General features: G+C 39.0%; 4 protein-coding genes across 6 annotated transcripts; 3 read left to right on the top strand and 1 right to left on the bottom strand.

The window, feature by feature from the left end:
- Positions 1-1883: 1883 nt before the first annotated feature.
- prodha (proline dehydrogenase (oxidase) 1a) lies at positions 1884-12776 on the top strand. Its single transcript, XM_074617651.1, has 14 exons — positions 1884-2322; positions 2771-2979; positions 4687-4721; positions 6084-6233; positions 6393-6457; positions 6920-7036; positions 7216-7295; positions 7415-7496; positions 7933-8025; positions 8167-8313; positions 8662-8837; positions 8921-9019; positions 9258-9346; positions 10753-12776. Exons 1-14 carry the CDS (start codon positions 1987-1989, stop codon positions 10941-10943), a joined length of 1869 nt encoding a protein of 622 aa, XP_074473752.1. The 5' UTR covers positions 1884-1986; the 3' UTR covers positions 10944-12776.
- Positions 12777-15920: 3144 nt separating this feature from the next.
- On the top strand, positions 15921-18210 carry gal3st1b (galactose-3-O-sulfotransferase 1b). The gene is made up of 3 exons (XM_074617965.1): positions 15921-16057; positions 16835-16980; positions 17064-18210. The coding sequence occupies exons 2-3, from the start codon at positions 16853-16855 to the stop codon at positions 18208-18210; spliced, it is 1275 nt and encodes a 424-aa protein (XP_074474066.1). The 5' UTR covers positions 15921-16057; positions 16835-16852.
- Positions 18211-20199: 1989 nt separating this feature from the next.
- Positions 20200-21707, bottom strand: uqcr10 (ubiquinol-cytochrome c reductase, complex III subunit X). The gene is made up of 2 exons (XM_074617966.1): positions 21534-21707; positions 20200-20517 (listed from the first exon to the last, which is right to left on the bottom strand). Exons 1-2 carry the CDS (start codon positions 21672-21674, stop codon positions 20467-20469), a joined length of 192 nt encoding a protein of 63 aa, XP_074474067.1. The 5' UTR covers positions 21675-21707; the 3' UTR covers positions 20200-20466.
- Positions 21708-22662: 955 nt separating this feature from the next.
- Positions 22663-27576, top strand: zmat5 (zinc finger, matrin-type 5). 3 transcript variants are annotated; one of them, XR_012591597.1, is made up of 7 exons: positions 22663-22813; positions 24607-24780; positions 25096-25158; positions 25262-25342; positions 25686-25797; positions 25903-26689; positions 26746-27576. XR_012591597.1 is itself a non-coding variant. In XM_074617468.1 (6 exons), the coding sequence occupies exons 2-6, from the start codon at positions 24654-24656 to the stop codon at positions 26048-26050; spliced, it is 531 nt and encodes a 176-aa protein (XP_074473569.1). In that variant the 5' UTR covers positions 22663-22813; positions 24607-24653; the 3' UTR covers positions 26051-27576. The 3 variants fall into 3 exon arrangements, 2 of the variants coding, with proteins under 2 accessions (XP_074473569.1, XP_074473570.1); XM_074617468.1 differs by having other exon boundaries at positions 25903-27576; XM_074617469.1 differs by having other exon boundaries at positions 22669-22813; positions 24610-24780; positions 25903-27576.

Raw genomic sequence — 27576 nt, 5'->3', positions numbered from 1 at the left:
CTCCGTTCACCATGGAGGCGTGTGAGAAAAACTTATTTTATTCTTTTTTATCCTACACAAAATGTCAAGTCAAATATCAAAAGTCTCTTTATGTAATGCATACATCATTGGCTAAGTAATATAAATGAAAGAAAACTTACAAGTATACTTACAATAAAACTAATAAAATAGTAGTTTACTGAGAGTATACTTTAAAGTGTACTTTCATAAACTAAAAAGTGGGCTACAAGTTAACTAGTAAACTAACAACATATCTATAAGTTCATCTGTAGTATAGTTCACTTCATAATATAGTTGCAGTACAAAATACTACTTAGATGTAAACTAGTTGTGTGCTCAAAGTTTACTATTCTTACACTTAAAGTACACTTAAATTATACTTTTATAAACTAAAAAGAGGGCAAATTTAGTCCCAGGAAGTATTGAAGTAGTACACTTAAACTACTAGTACACTGATATTAGTATACTTGCTACATAAAGTATACTTGGGAAATATACTTGAACTTTACTTAATTTCATAAAATAAACTTGAAGTATACTACTTTTTCGTAACAGTACCCACGAGTCTCCCCTTTACAGACATGCCCACTTTATGATAATCACATGCAGTTTGGGGCAAGTCATAGTGAAGTCAGCACACTGACAAACTGACAGCTGTTTTTGCCTGTTGGGCTGCAGTTTGCCATGTTATGAGTTGAGCATATTTTTTATGCTAAATGCAGTACCTGTGAGGGTTTCTGGACAATATTTGTCATTGTTATGTGTTGTTAAAGGGACTATTTGTAAGAATCAGAAATGCTTGTTAACAGCGACACCTGTGGCCGTTAAGTCAACGAAAGTCAGTGTCGGGCTCGTGCTTGCTTGCTCTACATAGACATGAACAAGCATCGCTCAAAACAGTGAAGCGACACGCGTCAGCTAAAACCACAGTATCACTCTATATTTCACCTGCTTGGCAGTAATGTTAGCTGACCAGACAGAGGTCTCTCCATGAATCACTGCTGATCCTAATGTTGGCTTTTCCTGCTTCAGCGTCCCGACCGCGGCCGGAGGGAGACACCGGCACCCGATCGAAGACGATAACGTTTCTTGTTGCGGAGCCCCGTCACTTCACGAGACACGGCAAACCTCTGTTGGTCTGGAGGAGCTGCAGCAGTTATTTCTGCACAAACGTCCACTGTACATTCACTAGATATTCTCAGAGCTACAAAGTCTTCTGCAGTGAGAAGTGTGCGCGAATGCACGTGAGGTGGAGCTGAGTGAAGGCAAGCAGGCAGAGGAGCAGAGACTCCGGCTCTGGAGACCAAAGCTACGGTCTCCCCCGCGTCCTCCGACCGTGGCCAACACTGTTTAACAGACGGGCTCAACTAGATATAACTTTGCGTTTTTGGTGCTTCCGTGTAGTTTGTGTTGGAGTCTGAGTCTGAACAGCGAAGCCACACGCGAGCGCGCATACATACGCGAGCACGCATGGGACACCGACCCGGCTGATTTATACGTGTATACGTGTATTTATACGTGTAATAAGTTACAGTCCCTTTAAATGATTTCCAATAATAAATATATAGTACATACATTTGCATAAAGCAGCATATTTGCCCACTCCCATGTGGATAAGAGTATTACCTACTTGACACATCTCCCTTTAAGGTACATTTTGAACAGATAATAGATGTGTAATTAATTCCCGGCATGTCATTCTCCCCTCTCTCCCCCCCCCCCCTCTCATGTCTGTACTATCACTATCATCTATTTGTAAAGACAGCTGTTGGAGGAAAATGAGCTATAAAGTCCAAAATGAAACTCTAGCCTTGTGCACACGCGCGATGCAGCGTGATGTAACAGATGTGAAGCACCGCCCAGCGAGATGACTTCAACTGGCCAGAGCGCGCTCTCCAGGCAGCAGCATCATAGCGACGGTGACGGCGAGGTGAGGAAGGATACTGTGGGTTACTGCGTTCAGAAGAGGAAAGGAAAAAGGAAACCATGTCGTACACTAAGTTTGTAGCAGCTCTTGTGAGGGTAAATCCTGGCAGCAAATTACGCATATCACCTGGAAGATGTCGGTCAACGGTGGCATCCACCAAGAGCCAGGAGGAGAAAGATCAGCAGATAGATGGCTGCACAGTGGTGGAGGCTGAGCCGGTTGTACTCATCAGCCAGACGACCAAGAATGTCCAAGACACGCTGTTGAATAAGATCCACATTGACTTCAACAACACGCAGGAAGCCTACAGGAGCAAGGATAATATTGAACTGCTCCGGAGTCTGCTGGTCTTCAAGCTTTGTACTATTGACTTCCTCGTTGATAAGAACAAAGAGGTGAGTTGCTCAAAAGTGATCCTTTTGATTGAACAACAAAACATATACAGAAAGAAAATCAGAAATCAGAAAACATTATAGATATTTAAATCAATATCCTCAACACACACACTTGTCTTTTTTGATATATTTACTGTATTGTTATTGTTGTTATTATATATATCTTGTCCTAATTGTTTGTTATCACTATTATGTAATCTATTATTTTCTTTATATTAATCTTGTTAATTAATTTTTTGTTTTTTTGTTATGTTTTGTTAAATAAATAGAATATCTTTCAACTTTTGATGAGTCAAATTGTAAATGTATAACACGTAGTAATGCGTAAACGCGTAATAACTGTGAATGGGGCAAGTTGGTAAGATTCAATCCTATTTTCTAATGGACTATGGCTAAATAATAACTAGTGAGATAGAATAACATTGTGTCCTTGTTTTTGTTTTTACAGTTGATGGATCTAAGTAAGAAGGTGTTTGGTCAGTGGATGTTTGAGAAGATGATGAAGATGACCTTCTATGGTCAGTTTGTGGCAGGCGAAGACCACAACTCCATCAAACCTTTAATTCAGAAGAACCAGGCCTTTGGTGTGGGGGCGGTTTTGGACTATAGTGTTGAAGAGGACTTGACTCAAGAAGAGGCAGTGAAGAAGGAAATGGAGTAAGTACTAGTGGTAGTTTCTATCTGACTGGGCTAATTTCTCTAGAAGTGGCTCACACATAGTACAAAATGTTCTGATGCTTTAAACCAAGCACAGTTTCAACTTACATGGCATATGTGGACTGAGAGGAGGAGGAGCCATTTATGAGTTACATAACATACTAAACACAAAAAGCCTGTTGAGCCAAGTTTATTTGTATAGCCTAGTATCACATGCTCCACAACAATAAGCTTTACTTTCCTGACCCAGCCCATGATCTCAAGACAAGGAGATACTCTTAAAAAAAACCCTGTGAAACTGGAGGAAGCTGGAAGAGGCCATTCCCATAAAGAGAGACCCCCTTCCCCCACCCCTCTGCATGCATGGTTGTAATAAGAGCCGCACACCGGGAAGAGCAATCACAGGAATAAAAGTGATTAGTTGCAATGAATAGGTTTACAGTAATAATAATAATACCTTTTACGGCTGCACCGTTATGATAAATCCACTTTAAGTTATTTAAAAGTGAAATAACTGTGACTACTAGACTTAATAGTCATTGCCTTTACACCAAAGCATTTAGGATGTTGTTTTTAAAGGTTATTGGGCACAATAAGTACATCCATGGCTCTGCGAATGTGGAGTACATATTATACAGTTGGCCCCAACTGGTCATTTTGCCCTTGATCCCCCTAGCGGGTTAAACCAACCATGATACAAGTGTACAGAATATGCTTTCTAAGGGTTATTTCAAAACATATGGCACTGATGTTTGAAATACACTGTCACAAAAGTCTGGTCAACCCACTTCAGTTTACCTTTTCTCTCACCCGTGTCTGCATTATATGTCGTCAACTCTCTAAATTATCTTCTGACTCCTTTATTTACATACAGAAAAACATTCTAAGATACAATAGTTTTATATTAGTTCTTATCTTAGATCTTATGACTTCTGATCTGGCCTTGTATCAAATTAACATGAGTCACAAGATGAACAGTACATTGTGTTTCCTGCCAGTGTGTTTTTATTTTAGTGCCTGTCCTCTATTGGTTGACTGGGAGAGCCCCCTCTGCTCTGATTGGCTGAGCTGGGGGATGTACCTCCCGGAGAGGCTGCCAGCCTTTTAGAGTAATGTGCTGCATTCCTGCATGGGGCATACACACACCCGCGGAAGTGTTACGCAATGCTCTGAGGAGGAAATAAGCTCATTTTTTTTAAACCAAGGATTATCTCACTAGGCCCCAACATATGCATGATGATCTAAATCGAAACACATTTTTGTGAAAGATCCCATGATCTTTATTAAGATTCTTCAAATCCACAGAAAGAAAAGTCTGTTAGGCCCACGAAGGAGGCAACACAGTGAACACAGTAGTTTTGTTTGTTCCCTGATGCGCTGCTCATGTCACAGCACGTCTAGAAAAGGAGATCATTATCATAGCGTGCAAGACTGGTTAAAATGACTTGAAGACATACAGACTTTTTTCCTGTCTTTTACACAATTCAAAGTTGTCTTTTTAAATCGCAGTAGAACAAAACCTCTGACCTTCCTGTGGCCACCGCTGGCATACTGCGTCTGGATGATTAACTGATTTCAAACAATGCAAAGTGACATGATACGTTATACAACTGACTAAAACTGGAGACACCATAATGTCTTTTTCATTTGTTGTGTAGAAAAGTAAACTATTTTCTATTCTGATGCCAATCCCTTCTTCTTTTTCAGTGCATGTGTTTCTGAAGCAGAGAAAGAAAGTCCAGGTTTGTACGTCAGTTGAAAATAAGTTTGATTTATTGTATATAATACTGTCAATTCAATTTCCAAATGTGTTGCACAATCAGCCACTGTACGCTGAACTACTGGTTTCAGTTGCTGCAGCTTGACCTGAATGCAACACAAGTCTAGTCAAGTGTCAGTGTTGGTATGTCTAGACGTGGTCATGTGGTCATGTGGTCTGCCCTGGAGGGTACTGGTTATATCTGGATTTAGTGAGGTCTGTTCAGTCCAGTGGGTAAAGTGAGAAGACGCATGCACATACTGTACATATTCTTAGTTTCACTCTCTCTCTCTCTGGCGGGTAATATTAATGATAGCAGTCATTTTGAATTCATATATATTAATTAATTTCTAAAAGAATAATTATTAAACTGTGTGTTCCCGTAATCCATTTTTGTTTGGGATGTATTTACTTTGGCCTACATAAATACATGTACTCAAATCAAACACTTGTAGGATTGAAATAATTCTGTAGACTACACAGTCAAGCTGTAGAACAAAGATAAACTCATTTTAATGACTTGGAAATGTTAATATGTCTCGGGGAAATGTAGTTTGCTTTTTGTATGATTTGAATATTATGTATTAAATTGTCTCATTGATTAAAAAAAAAAAATAAAGCTGCAGTAGAAATGGAGCAAATATGATTAAAAAAGTTATTTTTATAAAACAGTCACTATAGCCTGACAGTAGGGCATGAGAGAGGGAATCTGGACAAAATGATGTGTCCTCCGGTGTCCTCCGGTGCTCCTAATGGCAAGATTTCACAGACCAGAAGAAAACAACCAATTAGAGCCGTGCTGGAGCCTGCCGTCTCTGAGCAGCTGTCAATCACTCGCAAACTCTGACCAAACAGTCAAACTAGGCAGCGCTGATCAAATATGAATCAATATTCTGTTACTGTAATGCCTATTTCTCACCTCAAATGTTGTCAGAAGCATCTTGTAGTGTACTGTTTAGCTGTAAAATGAGAAAGTTTATGACCCGACAGCCATGTTGAGATCAGTTGAGGAAATGTCGAGCACCGCCCACCAGCTGGAGCACAGCCAATAGGAACGCTCTCGCTCTGAAATGACCTGTGATTGGTCAGAGTCTTCCATCACGGGTTAGATTTTTTAAAGCCTGAAAACAGAGCCATGAGGAGGAGCAGAAGTCTAGTTTTCTCTCAGAACACTTGAATTACAAAATGCTGAAAGGTTATTATGGAATTTTTCTCCCAATGATGCCAAAAACATTCTGCCTACTGAAGCTTTAATAGTCTTTTCAAAATACAAAAAATATGTGGAGGGGAAAAAAATGTGGTGTTGAAAACTCAAGCAGCTAACATTCCCTCATTTTCACTTCAGCTACTGATCATCGTGAGAAGAAGTACAAGGCCCATCGTCAGTTCGGAGACAGGCGTGGAGGCGTTACCAGCGCTCGTACCTACTTCTATGCAGACGAGTCCAAATGTGACAACCAATTGGAAACATTCATAAACTGCATTAGAGCCTCTGGTAAGTAGAAAGGTTTCTGAGGAAGCAATTAAGAAATTATTATGGCTATAAAAACATTAAAACTATTGTGTTAAAAAAAAAAAAACGATAGTGTTGAATTACACCCAATAAAATCGGCTATACAACATCAAGTGGCATAAAATGTGTTATCAATTTCAGGGGGAGCCTCAGCAGATGGATTTTCTGCCATCAAAATGACTGCTCTCGGACGCCCACAGTTCCTTGTGAGTTTAACTTCATATCTTCAATATTAACTTAAAGTTAATATAATTTAGATAAAGGTGTAAATGGCATTGATTGGCAACAACAGTGCTTCTAGATATACCAGTAACCATTTACAGTATTACAGGGTAATGGGTAAATAAAACATTTATTTATCTCTTTATGGTTTTGCGTCAATGCCAATTGATTAGTGTGATCATAGATTCATATTATTGTTTACAAACTCTAGTGGTTGCCTTCAGTGTTATCACTGAATATTATAATAGAGCATCTGGAATTTGGTATTGCGGGAAAGCGACAAGAAAATGAGACAAGAGGGAAAGTGTCAGGTTGCCCTGCCTTAACTTTGTCAGACAAAAATGAATAGTTTGTGCTGGAGTAAAATACTGATGTGTCCAGCTAACCTCATCACAGTATGCAATATTATAATTTGATCACTGATGAATTGTTGTGTGTTTGAACAGCTCCAGTTTTCAGAAGTCCTGGTTAAATGGAGACAGTTCTTTAACTTCCTCGCAGCACAACAGGGGAAATCTGACATGATGGTTCTAGAACAAAAGCTGGAGCTGGAACAACTGAAGGTGCGTCTCACCTTCAGCAAGTTTAATGCAGCATGTCCATGCATGTTCACCCACAACTGCTGTCCTCAAATCACTTTTTATTTGTTCCTAAGATGTTCAAGCCTTCATGACTTTAGGTGCCGTGTCTTTTGATCAGCTGCTATGTATGCATTTAATCACTGAACTGTTTCTTTTTGTAGGAAAGTTTGGCTAAGATGGGTGTTGGAGCCAAGGATGACATAGAGAATTGGTTCACTGGAGAGAAGCTGGGTTTGTCAGGGTAAGATTAGTGCAATGATGACAATAACACTTCATCAATACAGTTAGGTTCTTGAATCAGTATGAAAACAGGGAGTGTTCACATATTTTAATATACATTTTTCTCACATCTTATTGCAGAACGATAGATCTGCTGGACTGGAACAGTTTAATAAACGATACAACAAAAATCTCCAATCTGCTCATGGTGCCAAACCTTGAGGTGAGTCATGTAAATATTTAGTAGCGTGTCCAGACTCTTAAAGGGAAATAAATGTAGAGTTAGTGGCAGTTCATTGCCCATGTAAGTGTCCCTCAGTTTAAATCAGTATCTGTACACTGTGACCTTTGCAATAAACACAGAAGGCCTTAATATCATCTTCAAAAGGGCATGCTTTTTGATAGCAGAAACCATAGACTGTGACAGAAACCCATTTTTTGGTGATAATTTTCCAGGTTTAAAGGAGGAAAAATACAACATACTTGCTTTACATTTCAGACCCTTACATTTTATAGATAAATGTAATTATGCAGTTAATGGTCTAAACTCTATCTACTGTATCACTCCCAACCCCCCCAACCCTCGCCCTGCCTGTCACACACTGATAGTTTGAAAGCAAGCGCCAAACGATTTGATGTTTTGTGTGTTGGTTGTGCAGACAGGCCACCTGGAACCTTTGTTGAACGCGTTTACAGCCGAGGAGGAGAGTCAGATGAAGAGGATGCTGCAGAGAGTGGACGTTCTGGCCAAGGTAAAGATACCAAAACAAATTAATGTGAATCTAGCAAATAAATTTACCTGGTAGTACAGAAATCAGATTTATTGCAATCAAACCTGGTTCAAAGGCAATCAATTACAAAAAGTGTAAATACTCTTTGTCTGTGTGCACCAGCATGCCGTGGAGAATGGAGTGAGGCTGATGGTGGACGCCGAGCAGACGTACTTCCAACCAGCTATCAGTAGACTGACCCTGGAGATGCAGAGGAGATTCAACAGAGAAAAGCCAATCATTTTCAACACGTACCAGTGTTACCTCAAGGTGAGACAGCAGTTCCTTTATTAGAGCTAATTATGACAACTATTACTATTGATTTGTCATTTCTATAAATCCTTCCTGTTTGTCGCAAATGTGAAATCAAAATGAGATTTTTTTTTGTCAATACTGTTGGTACATTTTGTCACATTAAGTTTGATTATTGCTACTAACTATGGATAGAAAGGCGTACAATAGCAAGCTCCTGTGCACTGTCGTTAAAGATGCACAATACGTTGTATGAAAATGTCATGTTTTTATCGTTTTCATGATTATTCAGGCATATTTGTTTGACACATTTGCCATTTAAATCTTCCGTCATGTCTTTTTGTGTGTTTTTTTTAACACTTTTAGGAAGCCTTTGAGAATGTAACTATGGATGTTGAGCTGTCACGACGGGAGGGCTGGTACTTTGGTGCCAAACTGGTTCGCGGAGCCTACATGTACCAGGAGAGAGACAGGGCCAAAGAGATTGGCTACGAAGACCCGATTAACCCAGACTACGAGGCCACTAACAGGATGTATCACAAGTAAGTTTGGAATTATTATCAATAGCCCTTCCTGGCTCGGCTAAAAGACGTCTAAATCCTAATCTGCCTTGTTGTTTGTCCAGATGTTTGGAGTACGTGCTGGAGGAGATCGATCACAGAAGGAAAGCAAATATCATGGTTGCGACTCACAACGAGGACACAGTGAAATTCACCCTGGAAAAGTATGTTTTTTTGCAGATTGGACATACACACAAGCCTTAAACCCCCCATTCATAAAGGATTAATCCTAATGCTTTAAACTAATGCCCAGGATGCTGCGCTAAGTGAAACGTAGTATTTGTCAACTTTCCAAAGCAATTATAGGATTTAGAGGAATCGATGGTATAATACTACACTCCAGCTCTTATTATGTAACCGCCCTATAACATCGATGTTTTCTTCTGTTTTTTTTTGTTTCAGGATGAATGAGATGGGCCTTTCACCCACGGAGAATAAAGTTTACTTTGGACAGCTGCTGGGCATGTGTGACCAGATCAGCTTCCCGCTAGGTATGTTGCACTGAGCTCAGATACTAAAAGTAAACAGTAAGTTATGAAATCGGGGCGGCTTACATCACACAGTCATGTGGCCACAGAGGCCACACTGAAACGTAGCCACTACATGCGTCAGCTTTTCAACACTCAGACCTTCTGCTGACCTTAGAAATAGATCTATAGATATCAACAAACAACTCTAGGTTTCTCAATGTCCTCAACTTTACTACCAAATGTTACAGCAGTTTGGTTGGCACGCTATCAGTCCAAACAGAAACACATCACGACCTAAATGGGGGTTAGATGTACACATATGAAAACACTCAGTGTACTACTGTACATAGTAGCTTGATCCATGGTCTATTGCAGATGAATAGTGGTGGTTAATGCTGTAGCAGCCCTAACCTTTCTTCCACTAGTGAGCCATAAGGGCTGGTTTGACCTTGTCTTATCACTTGATATGTAATATCAAAACCCCATTTTTACATATCAGTGTTATCTTAATACAATATTTTTTTATCATAAATAAATAAAGATAATGATTTAATCTACTGCACCAGTTTAATGAGTAACATTGAGTCAGTTTCGAAAGCCTCACCCCCCCCCCCAAGTTGTTTTGTAGCACAGTTATATGAGCTATATGAGCTATTGTCAGCTTAATGAATTACATTACATACAAATTTAACCAGGAGTAAAGATTCATTGAGATTAAATATTTCTTTTTCAAGAGTGTCCTGGCCAAGATAGGCAGCAGCACAGTTACACAGTTGCACACATAAAACAGACATAACAATTTAAACTAAAAAGCAAATTACAGAATCACGTGGTATCGAAAAAACATTCATTAGCATTCAAAACATCTACTTCCCGTACTTTTTTGAAGGATGTAGATCTGTAGGTAAGATGGAAGCAGACCAAAAATAGCCTTATAAATAAGAATACGCCACGGTCAGTCTACGGGTGGACAAAACAGACCATCCTACCCGAGCATACAAAGCGCAGTGGTGTGTAAGGGCTTTAAAATTCCTATTAAATCTCAGTGCTGCATGGTAGACAGTCCAGCGTGTGTAGGCTTTGAGAAGATGCATGCATATACTGTATACAGTATAACGTCACCATGGTCCAGCACAGATACAAAGGTGGCAACGACGAGTCTCTTTTTGGCCTTGAAGGAAAAGCAAGACTTGTTTCTAAAATAAAAATTTCAATTGAGTGTGAGGCTTAAAAGACAGAAAATCATCAATCACAATTCCAAGACACTTGTAATGAGATACAGAGTCTCAGAGCCCTGAAAAGTGGTGACAGGTGGGAGATTCAGTGGCTTCGATTTTGCATTTGAAAACTGTTTTGTTTTGCATATGGAATGCACACATGGTAGACATTGATTTAAAACACTTCTCCTTGCTTTTTGTTGAAAACAGGTCAAGCAGGTTTCCCGGTCTATAAGTACGTTCCATATGGCCCGGTCAACGAGGTCATCCCCTATCTGTCTCGCCGCGCTCAAGAGAACCGTGGCTTCATGAAGGGGTCCCAGAGAGAGCGCAGCCTGCTGTGGAGGGAGCTGAAACGCAGGGTGCTGGGCGGACAGATTTTTTACAAGCCCGTCTACTGAGTCACACGACCACAACATACTGACTGCAGTACTTCTGTAAGCATTCCACCGGTTGTACCTGCCAACTGCTCTCTGTAGAGGAACATTAATGTCCTTCTTTGGCATGTTAGGCTGCACAGTATGGAGGAAAGTGTTGCAGTTTTACTGACAGATCTAAAGGTTAATGTTGCTTTTAGCAGTATAATTAATACAGAAGTGTTTAAAACACCGCCATAATGGTACGTTGTGGAGATACACGTGCTGCTCCATTAAGAAGCAATGGTTAATTTTTGTCTCTAAATCAGAGTTAGTTTCAAAAATTGGCCATGGTAATACTCAGAATCAACTCAACAAAACATATTTTCTCCTTTTTTTAAGGAGCTTTTGCAAATGTTTATGCCTCTAAACATCAATCCTTTCTAATAGACAGCATGGGATTATACAGTAGAGGCTAAGAAACGTATATCGTGAATGTATGGTTACCAAAGGTGGCTTACTTTTATATAAATATATATACGTCCTGTGCTGTTTTAACGGTGAAAGACACTCTTTCTATCTATGTTTTGTTGTCACTCAAAAGTGCCTTATGATTGTTTTCATGAGATTAACTTGAAGCGATCAGCAACTGTAGCTGTACACTCCTCCGAGGGGATTGTTAATTATTTTAGCTTGTTTATTTCTGATACTATGTGTCATTGTTTTAATCTACTTGAACAAATTATTTGCTAATTGTTGTGTGCAGCATAGTGATTTTGATTACATAAAAACGTAGCATCGCAAACCAGACGATCCTCTTTTTTGATCTCTCATGCACATTGATGTTTTGTTAAGGCAAAGAGCAGATAAAATGTAAAGTTTCTAATTGTAAACTGTCCAGGTTTATGTGCTGTGGATACGTGGAAACGAGCCAGCTACCTGTGACGTCGAAGAGACTGTTTGCAGTAGTTAACCTTCTGACAAAACAAACTCCTGTGAGAGTGAGAGTGACTCAATGTGATCCATTTCAGGAGATCATTCACGCCTAGTGTGCTTTAATACTTGACATGTGCCAGATGGTCCCGGCTTTATATTTGTCTGAAGTCAAGAGCCTTTTCTGTTCATTAAACAGAGGCGACAAAAGCGACAGATGTTCAAAGCAGAAACCCACCCATGTGCTCCGTGTTATCCTAAATGTTCCAAAAACATGCCGCGGTTACTGCTGTGATTTTCAAGGAAAACTGCACCCAAGTACTCCCAGAACACCTGCTCTGTTGCATAAGCTGCATTGGAAGAGAAACTGCCTGTGAGTTCAGTTTGTTTTTGTAGAGAAGATTTCAGAAAGACTGGTTGTGTCAGTATCTCTGGTTTCATCGCTGCCCATAGCCTGTGAATCATATGTAAATTGGGTTGCAGTGTAGTCCTCTAAAAGGTTGTGGTTGATTGAATGAAAGCCATGGACAATGTCTTTTAAATTGAAATGTTGTTGTTCAGGACTGAGAATTATTACTGTAAAATGTCCTCATACCTTTTTGTAAAAGTCATAAAATTGCTCTCTTTATTGGTGAGGAGGGTTGAGTTTGAGGTTTAAGCTCTTTGTTCGAACATGGAAAGTTGATTTTAGAAAAAACAAAAAAAAGCTTTTACTCTTAATGTCTCACACTTGAAATAAACCACAGTGTATTATAAAGTTTGTTAATAACCTCATTACACTGGCACATCTTTGAGTAGGAACTTATTTGAGTGCATTTCCTGATGTTTGTCTTTCTTTTGTGTTTGGTTTCCTCATCACTGCTGTATCAGTGTGCTCTATTTTGTACAGTTGTAAAATATATGTAATTATTTGACACAATAAAATACAGTTAACATTAAAATAAACCAGAATTGTGTTTATTTGTGTTGCAGCTGTGGAGGTTGGAAGTGGACATTTACTTAAACAACACTGAGCTGTAAATATCTATCAGTAATAATAATATAAGTAAAGCTGTCAAAGTTAACGCTATAACAACGCATTAACACAAATTTGTTTTAACGCCACTAATTTCTTTAATGCATTAACGCAATCTATCTTTTGGAGGTTGTAGCAGGCTCAGCTTTAAAGTTACTGGCATCATATGAAACTAGAAAACCTAAGAAATCCATGTCCGAACATGTCATACTAGCTTGTCGCAAAGGAGGCACAATAACGCTCGAAACTTGTGCAAAATTTTAGCCAGGAAAAACTGGCATGGCCATTTTCAAAGGGGTCCCTTGACCTTTGACCTCAAGATATGTGAACGAAAATGGGTTCTATGGGTACCCACGAGTCTCCGCTTTACAGACGTGCCCACATTATGATAATCACATGCAGTTTGGGGCAAGTAATAGTCAAGTCAGCACACTGACACACTGACAGCTGTTGTTGCCTGTTGGGCTACAGTTTGCCATGTTATGATTTGAGCATATCTTTTTATGCTAAATGCATAAAAAGGGTTTCTGGACAATATTTGTCATTGTTTTGTGTTGTTAATTGATATCCAAAAATAAATATATACATGCATTTGCGTAAAGCAGCATATTTATCCACTCCCATGTTGATAAGAGTATTAAATACTTGACAAATCTCCCTTTAAGGTACATTTTGAACAGATGAAAAATGTGCGATTAATGTGTGATTAATCGCTGTTAACTATGGACAATCATGCGATTAATTGTGATTAAATATTTTAATGGATTGACAGCCCTAGATATAATGTAACATAATATAAATAAATAATATAAGTTGTTGGAGGAGGAGCCAGATTCAAAACGTACACATCAAAACAGTCTGTTGCCGCATTAAAGTTATACATACTCCAGCTTCTGCCATTATAGGCAGCCCTTATCCCGACAGGATGGATGCAACCCTGATCTTCTCTTGTTGTGACATAGATCTGGTCATTCTCGCTGATGTATTCTGATGTCAATGACATCAACGACTACGACCATTGCCACACAGAAGCTAGTGTGCTCCCTTTGCCAAATCGATATGACCTACTAAATCCAACATGATTGAGCTCCAGCCAAAGTCAACAGCACCTGAGTCCAGGTATCAGGAGACTACAGGAAACAGTCTGCCAGCCCCACAACACAAGTTACACAACACACAGCTGTGGTGATACCAAGCAGACCCTGCTGGGTGTGCTGTCTGTACAGCTAGATGTTATATGCAGCTATTATTTTCACTGCTATGACAACTTTATTGTGTACAGATGTACAGTATTGCTGTGTCTGTATCATTTAATACATGTTCTCAGTTCAAACCCCACATATTGATATTTGTACATGCTCTGTACACACTTGATAGCTACGATATATAATAAATATCACATGTCTTTATACACATATGCAGCCACCCAGCCATCTTACTGAGTGAAAGAACAATGTAACAAAATCAAAAAATCCTCTAGGGGTGTTCTTATGACTGGACCAACAAGTTCTAATGAACAATAAAAAAAAGATGTTCATTAGTACACCACCCATATCTGCATTATCTGATCTACTGCTGGAGTTAAGATGTAGCCACAACACAACCACTTAAAGATGCAGTGTGTAGGATCTGGCGGCATCTAGCGGTGAGGTTGCTCCCGTGTGCCAAGCGTGTAGGAAAACTACAGTGGCCGATGTGAAAATGTGAATGTCCCTATCTAGAGCCAGTGTTTGGTTTGTCAATTCCGGGCTACTGTAGAAGAGGACCCGCTCCATATATAGATATAAAGGGCTCTTTTTAAGGTAACGAAAACAAAAATCTTATTTTCAGGTTATTATACACTAAAGAAAACATACTTATGAATATTACATTATATTTATGCCCATAGATCCCCCCCTAAATGTTACTCACTGTTACCTTAAGTGTTGTGGGACATATCGTCACCATGGCAAATGTTAAGGGGCGATAAACTAATGAACCCAAATGCAGATAACACAAGGGAGCCAGAAAATCACTTAAGGTCTTTTATTGAAAAAGAAAACTGGCAGAAGGGTGGCTTGGCTGGTAAGGAGGATTAGGCGAATAAAACATGGTTACAGGCAAGCAAAACACCAGGCAGAAAAGAACACAGAATAATAAGAGGTGGCTTGAACGTGGCTGCACTAACTGTTGTAGCAACGACGAACTGGCAGGGTGGAAATGGCTGAAATGTGAGGAGATCTTGATTATGGTGATGCAGTGCAGCTGGTGGCTCCTCCCTGACTCCGGCACACCTGCAGACAATCATACACAACACAGAGAGAGTGAGAGTGCAGCCCTAAGGCAGACAGGTTACCATGAAACACAATGCTCAAAGAGCAGATGGAACAGCAAATAAACATTGGTACAGTTATGCGATAGTTGAGCAGTTTTGAGGGGGATATACTGAATCTTGGTACCTTAGTTACGGATACAATTATCATACTTAAGAGACATACATATTAAGCATATCTAACTACGATAATACAGTGGGTTCAATTGAACACACCTTAAAGGTCTTATTGATAAAGTTTTTATGGAGACAAATATTTTTTTTTTAAAAGAAGAAAAATATACATCTATAGAGCCTTTAGAAAGGTGCCAAATAAAAGTATGGCTTTTCCTGAAAAAAAAGATGATTGTGAATTAATCATTTTAATATCTGAAGAAGATATCTGACATTTGGTTCCTACATCTAACAAGGCTTGTGAGCCAATAGTATAATAATGTTGGTATCACCTGGTATCTCTGGGTCGTCAGTTAGTGTGGAAAATATGGATAAATGGCTGATATTGACTGAAAAATGCCTGTCGACGACTTGTTGTGAAGTAAATGCAATGAAACAGGGAGGGAGAATGTGACATCTAGTGGCTGAATGTTATCAATAGCACCTTTAAATACCAATTCTGAATACATAAAGAAGCCTTATTAGCCTATTACATGCTGAAGTATATACTTTCAGCATACAGGCCTACTTGATTTTTTGTCACACTTCAGTCTGTTAGTACAGTAGACTATTTTACAAACCATTTCAGCCCCTGTGGGAGGAGAGTTTACATCTTTCAGTCGTCACAGCCAATGAGATGTGACTTCAGGGAGCGTGTATACACTACAGCATGCTGAACAATAGAGGGTTTTATTTCACCCTGTGGAAAATCCTCACCCCCGACACTGCTAATGCTGTCACCTGCAGGTAAATAAATAAAGCTCTTTACTTCTTTGAATTACCGTGTTGTTATATTTTGATAATCAAAAGAAGTTTTGAATTAGCTTTATGATAATGGGTCTATAGAATTGTTATTTCAAGCTATAAGACATGTTGCATATAATCAAGTTGAATTTCTTTCCTCGTGTACTACAACTACTCTATGAGACATATATGATATTGGTATTCTCATCAGATGTAATAAATGGACTACATAGATGACTATCAGTGTTAAAGATAAGAAGTCAGAGCTGGTATGCAAAGGGACATCCTACAGAAATCTATTTTGATATTTAGCCATTTTCACTATGAGCACTGTATTGTTATAAGATGCTTATACCTGTTTTTATTATAAGTGTCTCTTTTATCTTTCCATTTCTACTGTTTGTTGTGCTGTATGTTGGAACGTAATCACTGTCAACATGTTTAAAGTGTAAACATAGGGGCTCTGTGTTTTATCTGACAGAAAGAATGATGCTGCAGTTTTCTTGCTTATCTGTATTATCTCTTCTCTATGTCCCCTTTTTCTTTTTTCTGCAGTTTATCATAAATACCTCAGAAATGATTATGTTTAATGTAAATGGGTAAGGCCTGGGCTTTCTGTAAATACATAGGTAAGGGGGTATTTAGTTGTCCTGTTGCTGCAGGGCATTACAACTGTTTATTAGCTTTGTGTAGCTGCTCATTGGTTGTATTATTATTGGTGTTTTCCCTGTGATGTTTTCCTCCATACACTACACGCATGCTCTCTAATTTCATTTGCAGATTCACGTTTGGGTGTTAATGATGTCTGGCACCAAAGGAAATAAGTGCAAGTTTGTGACACGAAGGCTGATTCTCTGGGTTTTACTGATCAACATCATGCTGGTGCTGTACTGCTTGACGAACCCAATCAACCAAGTGAAGATTAGGTAGAAAAGACTTTAAAGGAAATCATTCTTTTATCAAGTGAAGTCAGTTGATCTGTTTGCTTATCCATATATTTTATTTTTAGGGGCTCCCAACAAGACACGTGTCCTCTCAGTATGGCGAAATTATTGAAGGAAAATGTGACTTCTCAGAGCACAAAGTCCGAACAGTGCTCCCCCACGGTGAACATCATGTTCATGAAGACCCATAAAACTGCCAGTAGCACCGTACTCAACATCCTCTTCAGATTCGGAGAGAAGCACAAGCTGAAATTCGCCTTCCCCGATGGACGCAATGACTTCTTCTACCCGTCGCCTTTCCTGTGCTCTCAAGTGAAGGACTACAGGCCCGGAGACTGTTTCAACATTGTTTGCAACCACATGCGCTTTAACCATCAGGAAGTAGCCAAGCTCCTGCCTCCAGACGCTGTGTACATCACCATCCTACGTGACCCGGTGGATCTGTTTGAATCGTCCTTCCATTATTATCACAGAGCAGTTCCTCTCACATGGAGGATCAGTGGAGACAACAAACTGGCAGAGTTTCTGAACAATCCTCAGGCCTTCTACAGCCCAGAGGCTTTCAACTCGTTCTACCTCAAAAACATGCTCTTTTTTGACTTTGGTTTTGACAACAACCTGGAGGCTGACGATCCTCGCGTAATGAGGGATATTCATAACTTATCGAAGCATTTTGATCTGGTTCTTGTTGCAGAATATTTCGAGGAGTCTCTCATCCTGCTTAAGGACACATTGTGTTGGAGCATGGACGACATCCTATATTTTAAACTCAATGCTCGCAGGAGCTCATCTGTATCTCGACTGACCCCCGAGCTGAGAGCCAAAGCTTTACAGTGGAACGGGGCTGACTGGAGGCTCTATCGGCACTTTAACGCTACCTTCTGGGCCAGAGTAGAAGCGTACGGGAGAGAAAGAATGAAACAGGAGGTGAACGAGCTGAGGAGGAGAAATGCCGAGATGAAGGCCGTGTGCATCGAGGATGGAGGTGCAGTTGAAGCGCAAAAGATTCATGACAGTCGCTTCCTGCCCTGGCAGCCAGTCGGAGAGTCTTCCATCCTGGGGTACAACATGAAGAAAAGTATTGATCCGAGATTCAGGACAATCTGTGAAAAAATGCTCACACCTGAAATACAATACTTGTCAGACCTGGGCGTAAGCCTGTGGCTTACTAGACTGTGGGGTTGGTTAAAAGATGCTGTTTTTTCTGTTTGACTTGGATTAAAACAGTTGCAACTAAAATACTTCCTGCAACACGTGTAAGATGCCAACTTGGGAAAACAATACTTTCCTCGTTTTTGGCAAATCTTTCAGTTTTCTTCTGAATAATGCATCCATAATGCTCATTCAGATTTGTCACCTAGACGTTCCTTTTTTAATGAGTTACATTCAGGATTTTTACCATTCCCAAATACGCCTACAGATGGGTCACAGTTCTCTCAGATACCTCCACTCATCATCTGTTGGCCATTAATTGCTTCTCACATTGTGTTGTATCTTTTAACATTGTGCACTACATACAAATACTAAAACTGTGTTTACACTCTTTTAAAAAAATGGACTCAGGCTTAAAGTGTGAACAGTAAGAGTCCTCTTTGTTGTTGTACCTAAATTAGTTAAATTCTGCAGTTGATATTGGCCTCCCTGGTGCTTGATTCTCTACTGAAAGCACAAATGTGTATGGGCCTTGGAGCTATGTTTTTTGTTTGAGCCCACAGGAATCAAACCAGGGTGTGACATTTACCATTGAGCAATCAGTAGTAGCTATAATGTTGTTGAAAGTACAGTCCTTATTATTCAGTGGGAGAGGTAATGCTAGAGTGCCCCCTAGAGTCCTGAGGCTTAGGTGCAGTTGTATGCAATGCATTTGAATGGTGGTGGCCTTGCCTGACCCTGTCATCAAAACTGTTTACATAATATATCTTTGCATTTTACAGTGATGATGGGTTGACATGGTATAAAAAGCTAATAATTTTCTGTGTGCACATTTTAACTCCCATTTAAGCAAATTATTGATCAGTTTCATAAAAGGTGGCAGCTACCAGTTACCGTTTGTAGATTATGACACGTTTTGCTGATTTGGCCAAGTCAGTATAAGCTATATCCTTATAACTGATAGCCTTGGATCTTCAGCACCTCATACATACGGGTTAATCTGAATAAGAGATTTATCGTTTTATGTCAACAGACAAGTTGAGTTTAACTATTAAATTATCTTTTCATCACAATATTTGTTGCACAAAGGGCATGTTTTTAGAAACCATCTAGAATGATGATGCTTTTTCCCTGCATAGTGAAAATAACTCACACTTGGACTAAAAATGATGTATTATGTATGTAATTCAAGCTAATACAGCTGACACAGTGGCCAATTTGAGATACCTTGTGTACAGTAGTGTGTGCATGAGAATCATCATATAAGGAAGGCTTGTGTATCAATGGTAACATATACTGAGTACTGGTATAACCTGCCTGGCAGTCCATTCTCCTTTGTTAATATGATGATCTTTGTAAACTTGCTTGTAAAAATGCTTTGCAAACACAGGTTGTAATTATAATTATTGTATTATTTTCACTTATTTGTCATACATGGACTTACTCATATTTTTGTTGTAATGTAGATGTGGCAACAACAAGCAGTTGTCGGAGCATTTACTGCTTGTTATATGCCCTTTTTTTACAAAATAATGCGCCTTTTTGTTCTTGTGATTTTGTATTTTGCCCAACAACGGCAATTTGTAAATGAAGAATGGTCACATATATATATATTTATATATATATATATTTCATTGAAATACAGTCTTCTGTCTACCCACTTTGACATTTGCCTTCCTTTTGAGCTTTTCTCTGATGTATTAGTATCAGATATCAAACTGTTGTAAAAGTTTATCCTTGAAATAACATAAAAGATGTCAAGTCATCCATTGTATATTTGGAAAAAGCTTGCAAACATGCAGTTAGCAAATGGAAATCGATCACTTTTACTAAAAATAACTGCATAATGCAATGACCCTTGCATGTCTTTTTACCAAGTTACTCATTTAATTTGTACATAAAACTGTAGACACACTTTAATGTGACATAATGTGGCTAGGGTGTGTGCATATGAAAATACTAGTTAAGTCAAACAAAAAGTAAATTTGATAGTGTAACTAATCCAATAAATATGTGCTGGCACCAAATGAAAACATGTCAAGATCTGTCTGACATTAACACGTTTAATTTAATCATATACAATCTGTGAGGAGAACATTTAACAACAGGAAGAGGGACGAGGTGACAGGAACCATTGCTCCATCTTCATGGCGGTCTGGACAGACAAGCAGCTCCCACGGGTCCCACTAGGCATGACTATATGAGCACATTGTCCATGTTGACTGATGCTTGCTTCAGGTGTGGAGTCCAGGAAGAATGGATGATGGAAGTGTGACATCAGTTGCACTTCAGCCTCAGGTAACCCCCGCTGCGGTCCTATTCCTCCTCTTTGTTCTCGTAATTGTGTTCGATGTGTTTCCATAGTTTCTACAATAAATCACATACGAGGTAACGTTAGACATTTCATATGAACAGTTAGGTTGCCACCAGGGAATGAAATCAGCACCTGCTAAATACAGGGTAAATGTTAGCTGTGGCAGGTTAAAATTTCAGGTCACCTGCCACCATGGCAGACAGGTTTTCCTTATATTAAGAAATTATTTTTAAAAAGCAATTCTAAAGCCTAAATTAAATATATAATAACATTTTATTTTACAGGTCTGCTATTTCTCAATAGCTGGTAATTTATTTAAAACATTTCCAGGAAAAGAATACAAAATAAATGTATATGCTTTATTTCCATGTCTGCTGGTAAAAAGATAATAATCAGCAAATAACTTATTTGAAATGTCTTAAATAACTCCCTGAATCATGACATTAGCTACCAGGTTACATCTGTGAAGACAATAAGTCACACAATGGTGAGATTTGTGCCTGATCAGAAGTGTCTTCTATTAGTTTTCCACCTTCCGATGAAGAGTAGCCACTTCTCAAGCATAAGGGCCCTATTTTAACCATTATATACTATTTAAGCATATAATCATGTTTATAATAAAGTAATTTTTGATACATTTTGAGGTAAATATTGGGGTAATTTGGCAATAATTCCAAAGAAATTTCAAATACATAACCTGCTAATTATCACCACATTACCATTAAATTTGCAGACCTGTAAAATGAAGTGTTAATAAATATAATCATGCATTAAGGTTACATGATATATTCCATAATCCTACAGTCAGGTACCACTGACCCAGTGTTTAAAGTGTTATACCTAGATTTCAGAAGTGGCAGACAAATAAAATGAGTGGCTGGTAGAAATGTTCAGTGGCAGGTGAGGAAAAAGGTTAATTTCAGACCCTGATTGTCACAATAAGCAGAGTTGTTGTAAAAGGACTCAGGATTGCTCAACTAGCTTAGCTTAGCTTAGCTTAGCTCCTCGTCGTCCTCTGCCTACAAGGTCAGGATGAAACAAGCATTAAAACACCTGAAGGACAACTCACCCCGCGATTCATTTGCTCAAAGATCGCGTCGCCACCTTGGTCAAAGAGTCGCTCGAAGAAGACGGCTCCAACCATGATGGTTATAGCGAAGGTGGAGGTTCTCTTGAAGAGCAGGTTGTAGACGGACTTAGCCAGCGCCATGTCGGTGGAGAGACGGACTGCGCAGGAGCGGAAGTGGAGACAGGACACTTTAGTGATGGGGATTCCGGCTCTTTTTAGTAAACCGGATTATTTGGCTCAGCTCACCAACAAAAGAGCCGGCTCTTTCGGCTCCCAAATGGCTCTTCGTTTTACCACTTCTGCCTTTTTATAATTCAGCCAAATTTAGCGCTGTTTTGACCTATGATTAGTATGTGTGCACATATATCACCTTAATTATTCAATATAACTATACTAAACCTTATAATTTCCAGAATACAATAATTTGACACGCTGCTTCATTTCCGCGCACCACACTCCTCTCTCTTTCTCTCCTCCTCTCCCTCCTGCTCTGTTACTGTAGACCATCAGACCGCCGCCCCTCCCCGCCCCTCCCCGCCCCTCCCTGCTCTAAGCAAATAATAGTAAATAAAGTATAAAAGCAATAATAGATTTTAACAGGTCAACGATAAGCACAGTTCATAGTATATTTGTGAGGTATATAGGGCCTATATTGAATACCCTTTTCTTGCCTCTTAGGAAGAGATGTTGTGAATGAGGAAATAGAGTGATTTAATATGACATTTGTTGCTCTAAGCAAATTCATAAAACAAACTTTTTTACAGTTGGTAACTGAGTGCCAATGTATAGGGACAAACCTCTTCACAGTTCTCAACCTAATCATCTCTTATCTTCGACATGTACGGGGTTACAAAGGATGCTCGTCAAATCGCATTTTGCTGCTGCTGATGTTTTCACGCCGGATCCTTGTCTGTCATCACCTGATTGGTCGCACGGACGTCAATAACACAACATTCAGTCACAGTCAGTGCATGGAGTGCCCGTGGTGCGGAGAAGATCATCCTATCATTCTGCCTTGAATTAATTAAAGAAAAAAAGAAAGGGAAAAAACGTCTCTCGGCTGGAAGCCGGCTCTTATTGTTCACTTAAAAGAGCCGGCTCTTTGAACCGGCTCGTTCGTGACCAACACATCACTAACACACTTACACACTTCCGCTCCTAAACGGAAGTTGTTCTTATATTTCTTTCTTTTCCTTTCTTTCACTCCAGTTTGCTACACATACTGTGCGTGGTCTTTCAAAGCAAACATCACACAGGAGGACATCACTGTTTCCCTAATGGTTTGTGCATTTAAATTGAGTATAAACAGGGATTTAAAGCATCATTGATTAAATAATAAGTTAGCATGTAGGCTAACTATCCAGCTAATGTTGAAGGATGCTAACGTTTAGCTCAGCTTGGTTATCTGGGGGAGTATCTGTACGAGCATCAAACTGCGCGTTTTCATGCTCAGTATATTTCTAAACAGTTTTTAACCTTCAGACTTTGAATGATTGTATCTTCAGAGTAGAACAGGAAGTCAATACCAAGGCACATTCAAAATAAAGGCACCTCCAGTACTAACCCAGTAGATGGCAGCAACAGAAGGCACCACGTGGCCTTGTTTTTGATATTGCTGATGTTCTTTGGTGTTCTTGATAATAAATATATATTAGGATGGTTCCAGTTTGTGCCTCCCATACAATAATTTTTAGTCCTATAGGCCAAGTCTGTACATTAATACAAAAGTAACAAATGAGCCCATGATTGCTTTATGTAAATGTAAACAAACAAAGGTCAAAATAGATCCATACTAGGACCATGATTAAGCGTAAATTGGGTTTTCTGTATACTTCTGACTGTGTTTTTTGGCGATTTTTAGTCCTGAAAAGATTAGTTGATTAGTGAATGGACAGAGAGGGAATCATAAATAATGAATCCTTTTAATATATGAGGCTGTTTTATATCACTATCACTTTTATTCAACCTTTATTTAACCAGGTAGTACTCATTGAGATTAAGAATCTCTTTTTGCAACAGAGACCTGGCCAAGGCAGCAACATTTAAACATGCATTAAAGTTTCAGACACCACAACATACAACAAATGCAAAATAAATACATAGCATAATATCATACAAAACACATTAAAATCAAGTGTTTGAAGACAATATTAAAGTGAAAATATTCAGAAACACAGACAGTTCCCGATTGACTCTGCTTCTAGGGTCTTTCATTAATGTTTTAAATTCATCAAAAGTAATCAGATTTTCCAGTTTGAATTTAGCTTGCAGTGTATTCCAGGAGAAGGGAGCGGATAGCTAAAGGCCATCTTACCTAGTTCTGTTCGGACCTTAAGTGCAGATAATAAGTACAGGTCAGACGAGCGTAGGCTATAGCTGCCAGTGTTGCACGATATGAGAGTGCACAGATTGGAGGGGAGTATACCAAGAATGGACTTATAAATAAATGTGAGCCAGTGAAATATCTTTGGTTTTACTGTTGGGCAGACAAAGCAAACTACAATTTGAAGATGTTGTCTTGGGCCATCTGGGAAATTTGTATCTGCATTTTTGCCTATTTCTATTTTATAGACTAAATAATGAATCCATTAATCAGAAAAATAATCAACAACATACTTAATAATCATACACATACAGTCTGCTTGGCTAAACTCGAATGAATCAGCTTGTGCATAATGATACATAACAGTTAGGGCTGTCTCAAATACCATTTTTTGGGCTTCGAAGTTTCAGTGAGTAATATTCAAAAGTAATCGAAGCTTTGCGGAGCAGCATGGCACAGCAGGTTGACATGTTCTTCTGTCGGTCTGTCTCCGTCTCCCCCGTTATCAGTGCCCAGGACAGTGCCGCTGCCGCACACACACACCTCTGCACACAACAAACAGCGATATCCCTAGTGACACGGAAGTCGAATACCATAGCAACAGTCGAAGCTTCGAAGCATTTGGGTCAACCCTAAAACAGTTGATGTAGTATCACACAGAAACCATTTCAGTCAGCACAGATATTCACTCACCATGTGTATACAGAGCACTTGTGTAAATATGTTTTGTGTCTGTTCATTTTCTTTCAGCAGTTTAAAAGGTGACATCTTGCTGGTTTGAGCACATAACCTGCACCATGGGGAAAAGATACTACTGTGACTACTGTGACCGGTCCTTTCAGGACAACATGCATAACAGGAAAAAACATCTCAACGGTGTTCAGCATCACAGAGCTAAAAAGGCCTGGTATGACTTCTTTAGAGGTGAGGCATGCAGGTGTTTCCTTAGACCTCTGAGATGTGGTCGCAATAAAAATCTAATTACATGCTATATTTGTATTACATATGATGTTTTAGTGTGAATGTGTTTGTTATGAACACAGTGACAGTGATCCAATACATTACAGTTTACTATTTAAAACGTTTGCGTATGTCTTTAAACCTATTTATGATGATTTTAATTGGAGAATTAAGCATGCTTACATTTCATTATGCCATCTTGAGCTGCCCACCTGTTCACTTTACGATGGAAGCTTATACAAACAACCAAGGACAACACTATCATTTTTCTTTTGACAGACTCTGCAGCCGTTCTGTGTGATGAGCAAACAAAGAAACCCTGCAGGAAGTTTCTCCAAAAAGGTAACATAACAGTTTAACTATACATGTATCCAATAACCGGAAAATTATATTGAATAACTTTTTGTAATAATCATTTTTTCCTGCCTTTTTTTTTTCTTTGTAGGGATTTGTGATTTTGGCCCTAACTGCAGGTTTTCTCACATGTCTGAAGAGGATCTGTATAACTTAAAAAGACAGGTTGAAGGTAAGCTGTTTTAACTGAATACATCACAGTAACCTGACCCGCCGGATGGTCTGTTGCACACAACCATCCGAATAGCCGTCGTTTGAAACTATTTGGAAAAAGGCCGACACTTTCAAAAAATAATACTCTCCACAGTCCAGATTGTTAATGGCTCAAACGTAATGCTGCAGAAGGGTTTAAAACAAACTTGCAAAAAGGAAAGTACGCCAAGTACCATGAGTTAGCACTTTCATTCATCCATGCATTCCCTAAAAATGTTATACAGTATAATAGTATACAAGTATTTTTTATTTTTTGTGAATGTCTACAATGTGAATTGTTGACAGGTATTAATATCTTTCAGATGAAAGACAGCGCAAAGAGGACTTTGTAGACAGATTGATGCCCCGGCGAAGTGTAGAAGAATGGCTCTCCAGAAGGGAAAAGAAGAAGCAAACTGCCCTCAGTAGCAAAGGGTATGCACTTTGCTACCCTTTGCTACAATAGACACATGGTTTGCATTACTAATGGTTATTCCTGTTTGATTTAGAATTCAACTGTTTTATTATTTATCTCTGCAGAGATCTAAAAAATAAGGAAGACAGCGAAGAGATCCAAGAAGAAAGTGACGTACCTCCACAGCTCCTCTCCATCCGCGACCTTCCACCCTCTCTGCTACCTCCTCCTCCAGGCGGATGGAAAGTCAGTGTGAACTCAGAATGGGGCTAAAAGATATTCACTTTGGTTCAAATCACTGTTAATTGGATATGTAGTATTAATAGGAGGAATGGTACAGAATACATATCTTATTGAGCCATGGTGTCGTGTTCGTATGTCATTTTGTTGTCAGTTTGAAATGAGGTTTTCAGAAAAAGCTGTTTGTTGCCATTTCTCATTTAAAAAATAAGAATAAAAAACATGTTGTATGCCGTACAGTAAAGGTTATATTTCTTTAATTTAGAAGAACTATTAAAGTGGCAGTATATTTTTGGCATCATTGGGCAAAAATTCCATAATAACCTTTCAGCATATTGTAATTCAAGTGTTCTGAGAGAAAACTAGACTTCTGCTCCTCATCATGGCTCTGTTTTCAGGCTTTAAAAAATCGAGCCCGTGACGGGAGACTTTGACCAATCACAGGTCATCTCATTGAGAGAGCGTTCCTATTGGCTGTGCTCCGGTCATGTGACTGGAACTTGGCGTTCCTTCACCAGATTTCCCAATGGTGGCGTTGTCACAAACTTTCTCATTTTACAGCTAAACCGTGCACTACAAGATGATTCTGAAAACATTTGAGGATAGAAATAGGGATTAACGTAATATAATATTGATTCATATTTGATCAGCGCTGCCTAGTTTGACCGTTTGGTCAGAGTTCGTGAGTGATGGACAACCGGCTCTCATAGACAGCAGATGGACAGCAGACCTCAGATCAGCTCTTACTGCTTGTTTTCCTCCGGTATGTGTAATCTTGCAGATGCCGTTAGGAGCACCGGAGGACACAGAGGCACAGGATTTTTTTCTGGTTACCTGTTTCATGTACTACTGTCAGGATAGTTTCTTGTGTAAGAATACAATTTAACGGTAAAAAGTAGCTGACTCAAAATGAGTAAAAGTTTGTATTCACATAAAATACAGTGAGGTAAATCTGAGATTATCGACTTCCACACAGGCAGTGCATATAATAACCCTCACAATAGACATTTTGGCAGTGTGTTGTTGATTGCTCCACTAATCTGAAGTAGAGTGCCTTTACCGTGAGACTCCTCCAAGGAGTTACATTTGATGTCACGTAGTTCCGAATGGAACGGAGGATTGCCGAACAGATGGAAATCATCATAGTTTAATTTTAATCCTCTGCTGCGTCACCAGGGGAATCACTGATCTGACTGAATTTTATTTCTAACCCAGCCAGCTGAAAAAAACATCATTTTACTTTCTAAATAGTAAAGATGGCAAACTAATGATCTGGATTAAGTTTCATAATGAAAGTTTTCATAGTTAGAAAGTTTGTTAAAACATTTTTTTTATCAACAAACCGATCCGGATTAGGGGTTAATGTATTTATAATTGTCATTGGCCCTTTAAAGTCCTCAAATAGGTTATTCCTCATAACGGGGGTTATGTTAAGTTGTATTATAGATAATGCAATGTTTACAGTTTTTTTTTCAGTTTTTATATTATTTTGTCTAACTCTTAATCTGTTGTATTGGCCAGACTACATCTTTGACTTTAAAGGTACCCTGTGAAGCAAC

Source organism: Sebastes fasciatus, chromosome 19 (assembly GCF_043250625.1).
Source record: "Sebastes fasciatus isolate fSebFas1 chromosome 19, fSebFas1.pri, whole genome shotgun sequence".
Lineage (NCBI taxonomy): Eukaryota > Metazoa > Chordata > Actinopteri > Perciformes > Sebastidae > Sebastes > Sebastes fasciatus.
The sequence above is the reverse complement of the archived record's forward strand: the minus strand, read 5'-3'. Positions and strand labels throughout refer to the sequence as shown.

Excerpts from the sequence above, each read along its gene's own strand:
- prodha (XM_074617651.1), top strand. The coding sequence starts at position 1,987 with ATGTCGTACACTAAGTTTGTAGCAGCTCTTGTGAGGGTAAATCCTGGC. Across the intron at positions 7,296-7,414 it reads GAGAAGCTGGGTTTGTCAGG|AACGATAGATCTGCTGGACT; the intron begins GTAAGATTAGTG and ends ATCTTATTGCAG. Across the intron at positions 8,838-8,920 it reads ACTAACAGGATGTATCACAA|ATGTTTGGAGTACGTGCTGG; the intron begins GTAAGTTTGGAA and ends TTGTTTGTCCAG.
- gal3st1b (XM_074617965.1), top strand. The coding sequence starts at position 16,853 with ATGATGTCTGGCACCAAAGGAAATAAGTGCAAGTTTGTGACACGAAGG. Across the intron at positions 16,981-17,063 it reads ATCAACCAAGTGAAGATTAG|GGGCTCCCAACAAGACACGT; the intron begins GTAGAAAAGACT and ends TTTTATTTTTAG.
- uqcr10 (XM_074617966.1), bottom strand. The coding sequence starts at position 21,674 with ATGGCGCTGGCTAAGTCCGTCTACAACCTGCTCTTCAAGAGAACCTCC. Across the intron at positions 20,518-21,533 it reads TTGAGCAAATGAATCGCGGG|AAACTATGGAAACACATCGA; the intron begins GTGAGTTGTCCT and ends GATTTATTGTAG.
- zmat5 (XM_074617468.1), top strand. The coding sequence starts at position 24,654 with ATGGGGAAAAGATACTACTGTGACTACTGTGACCGGTCCTTTCAGGAC. Across the intron at positions 25,159-25,261 it reads CAGGAAGTTTCTCCAAAAAG|GGATTTGTGATTTTGGCCCT; the intron begins GTAACATAACAG and ends TTTTCTTTGTAG. Across the intron at positions 25,343-25,685 it reads CTTAAAAAGACAGGTTGAAG|ATGAAAGACAGCGCAAAGAG; the intron begins GTAAGCTGTTTT and ends AATATCTTTCAG.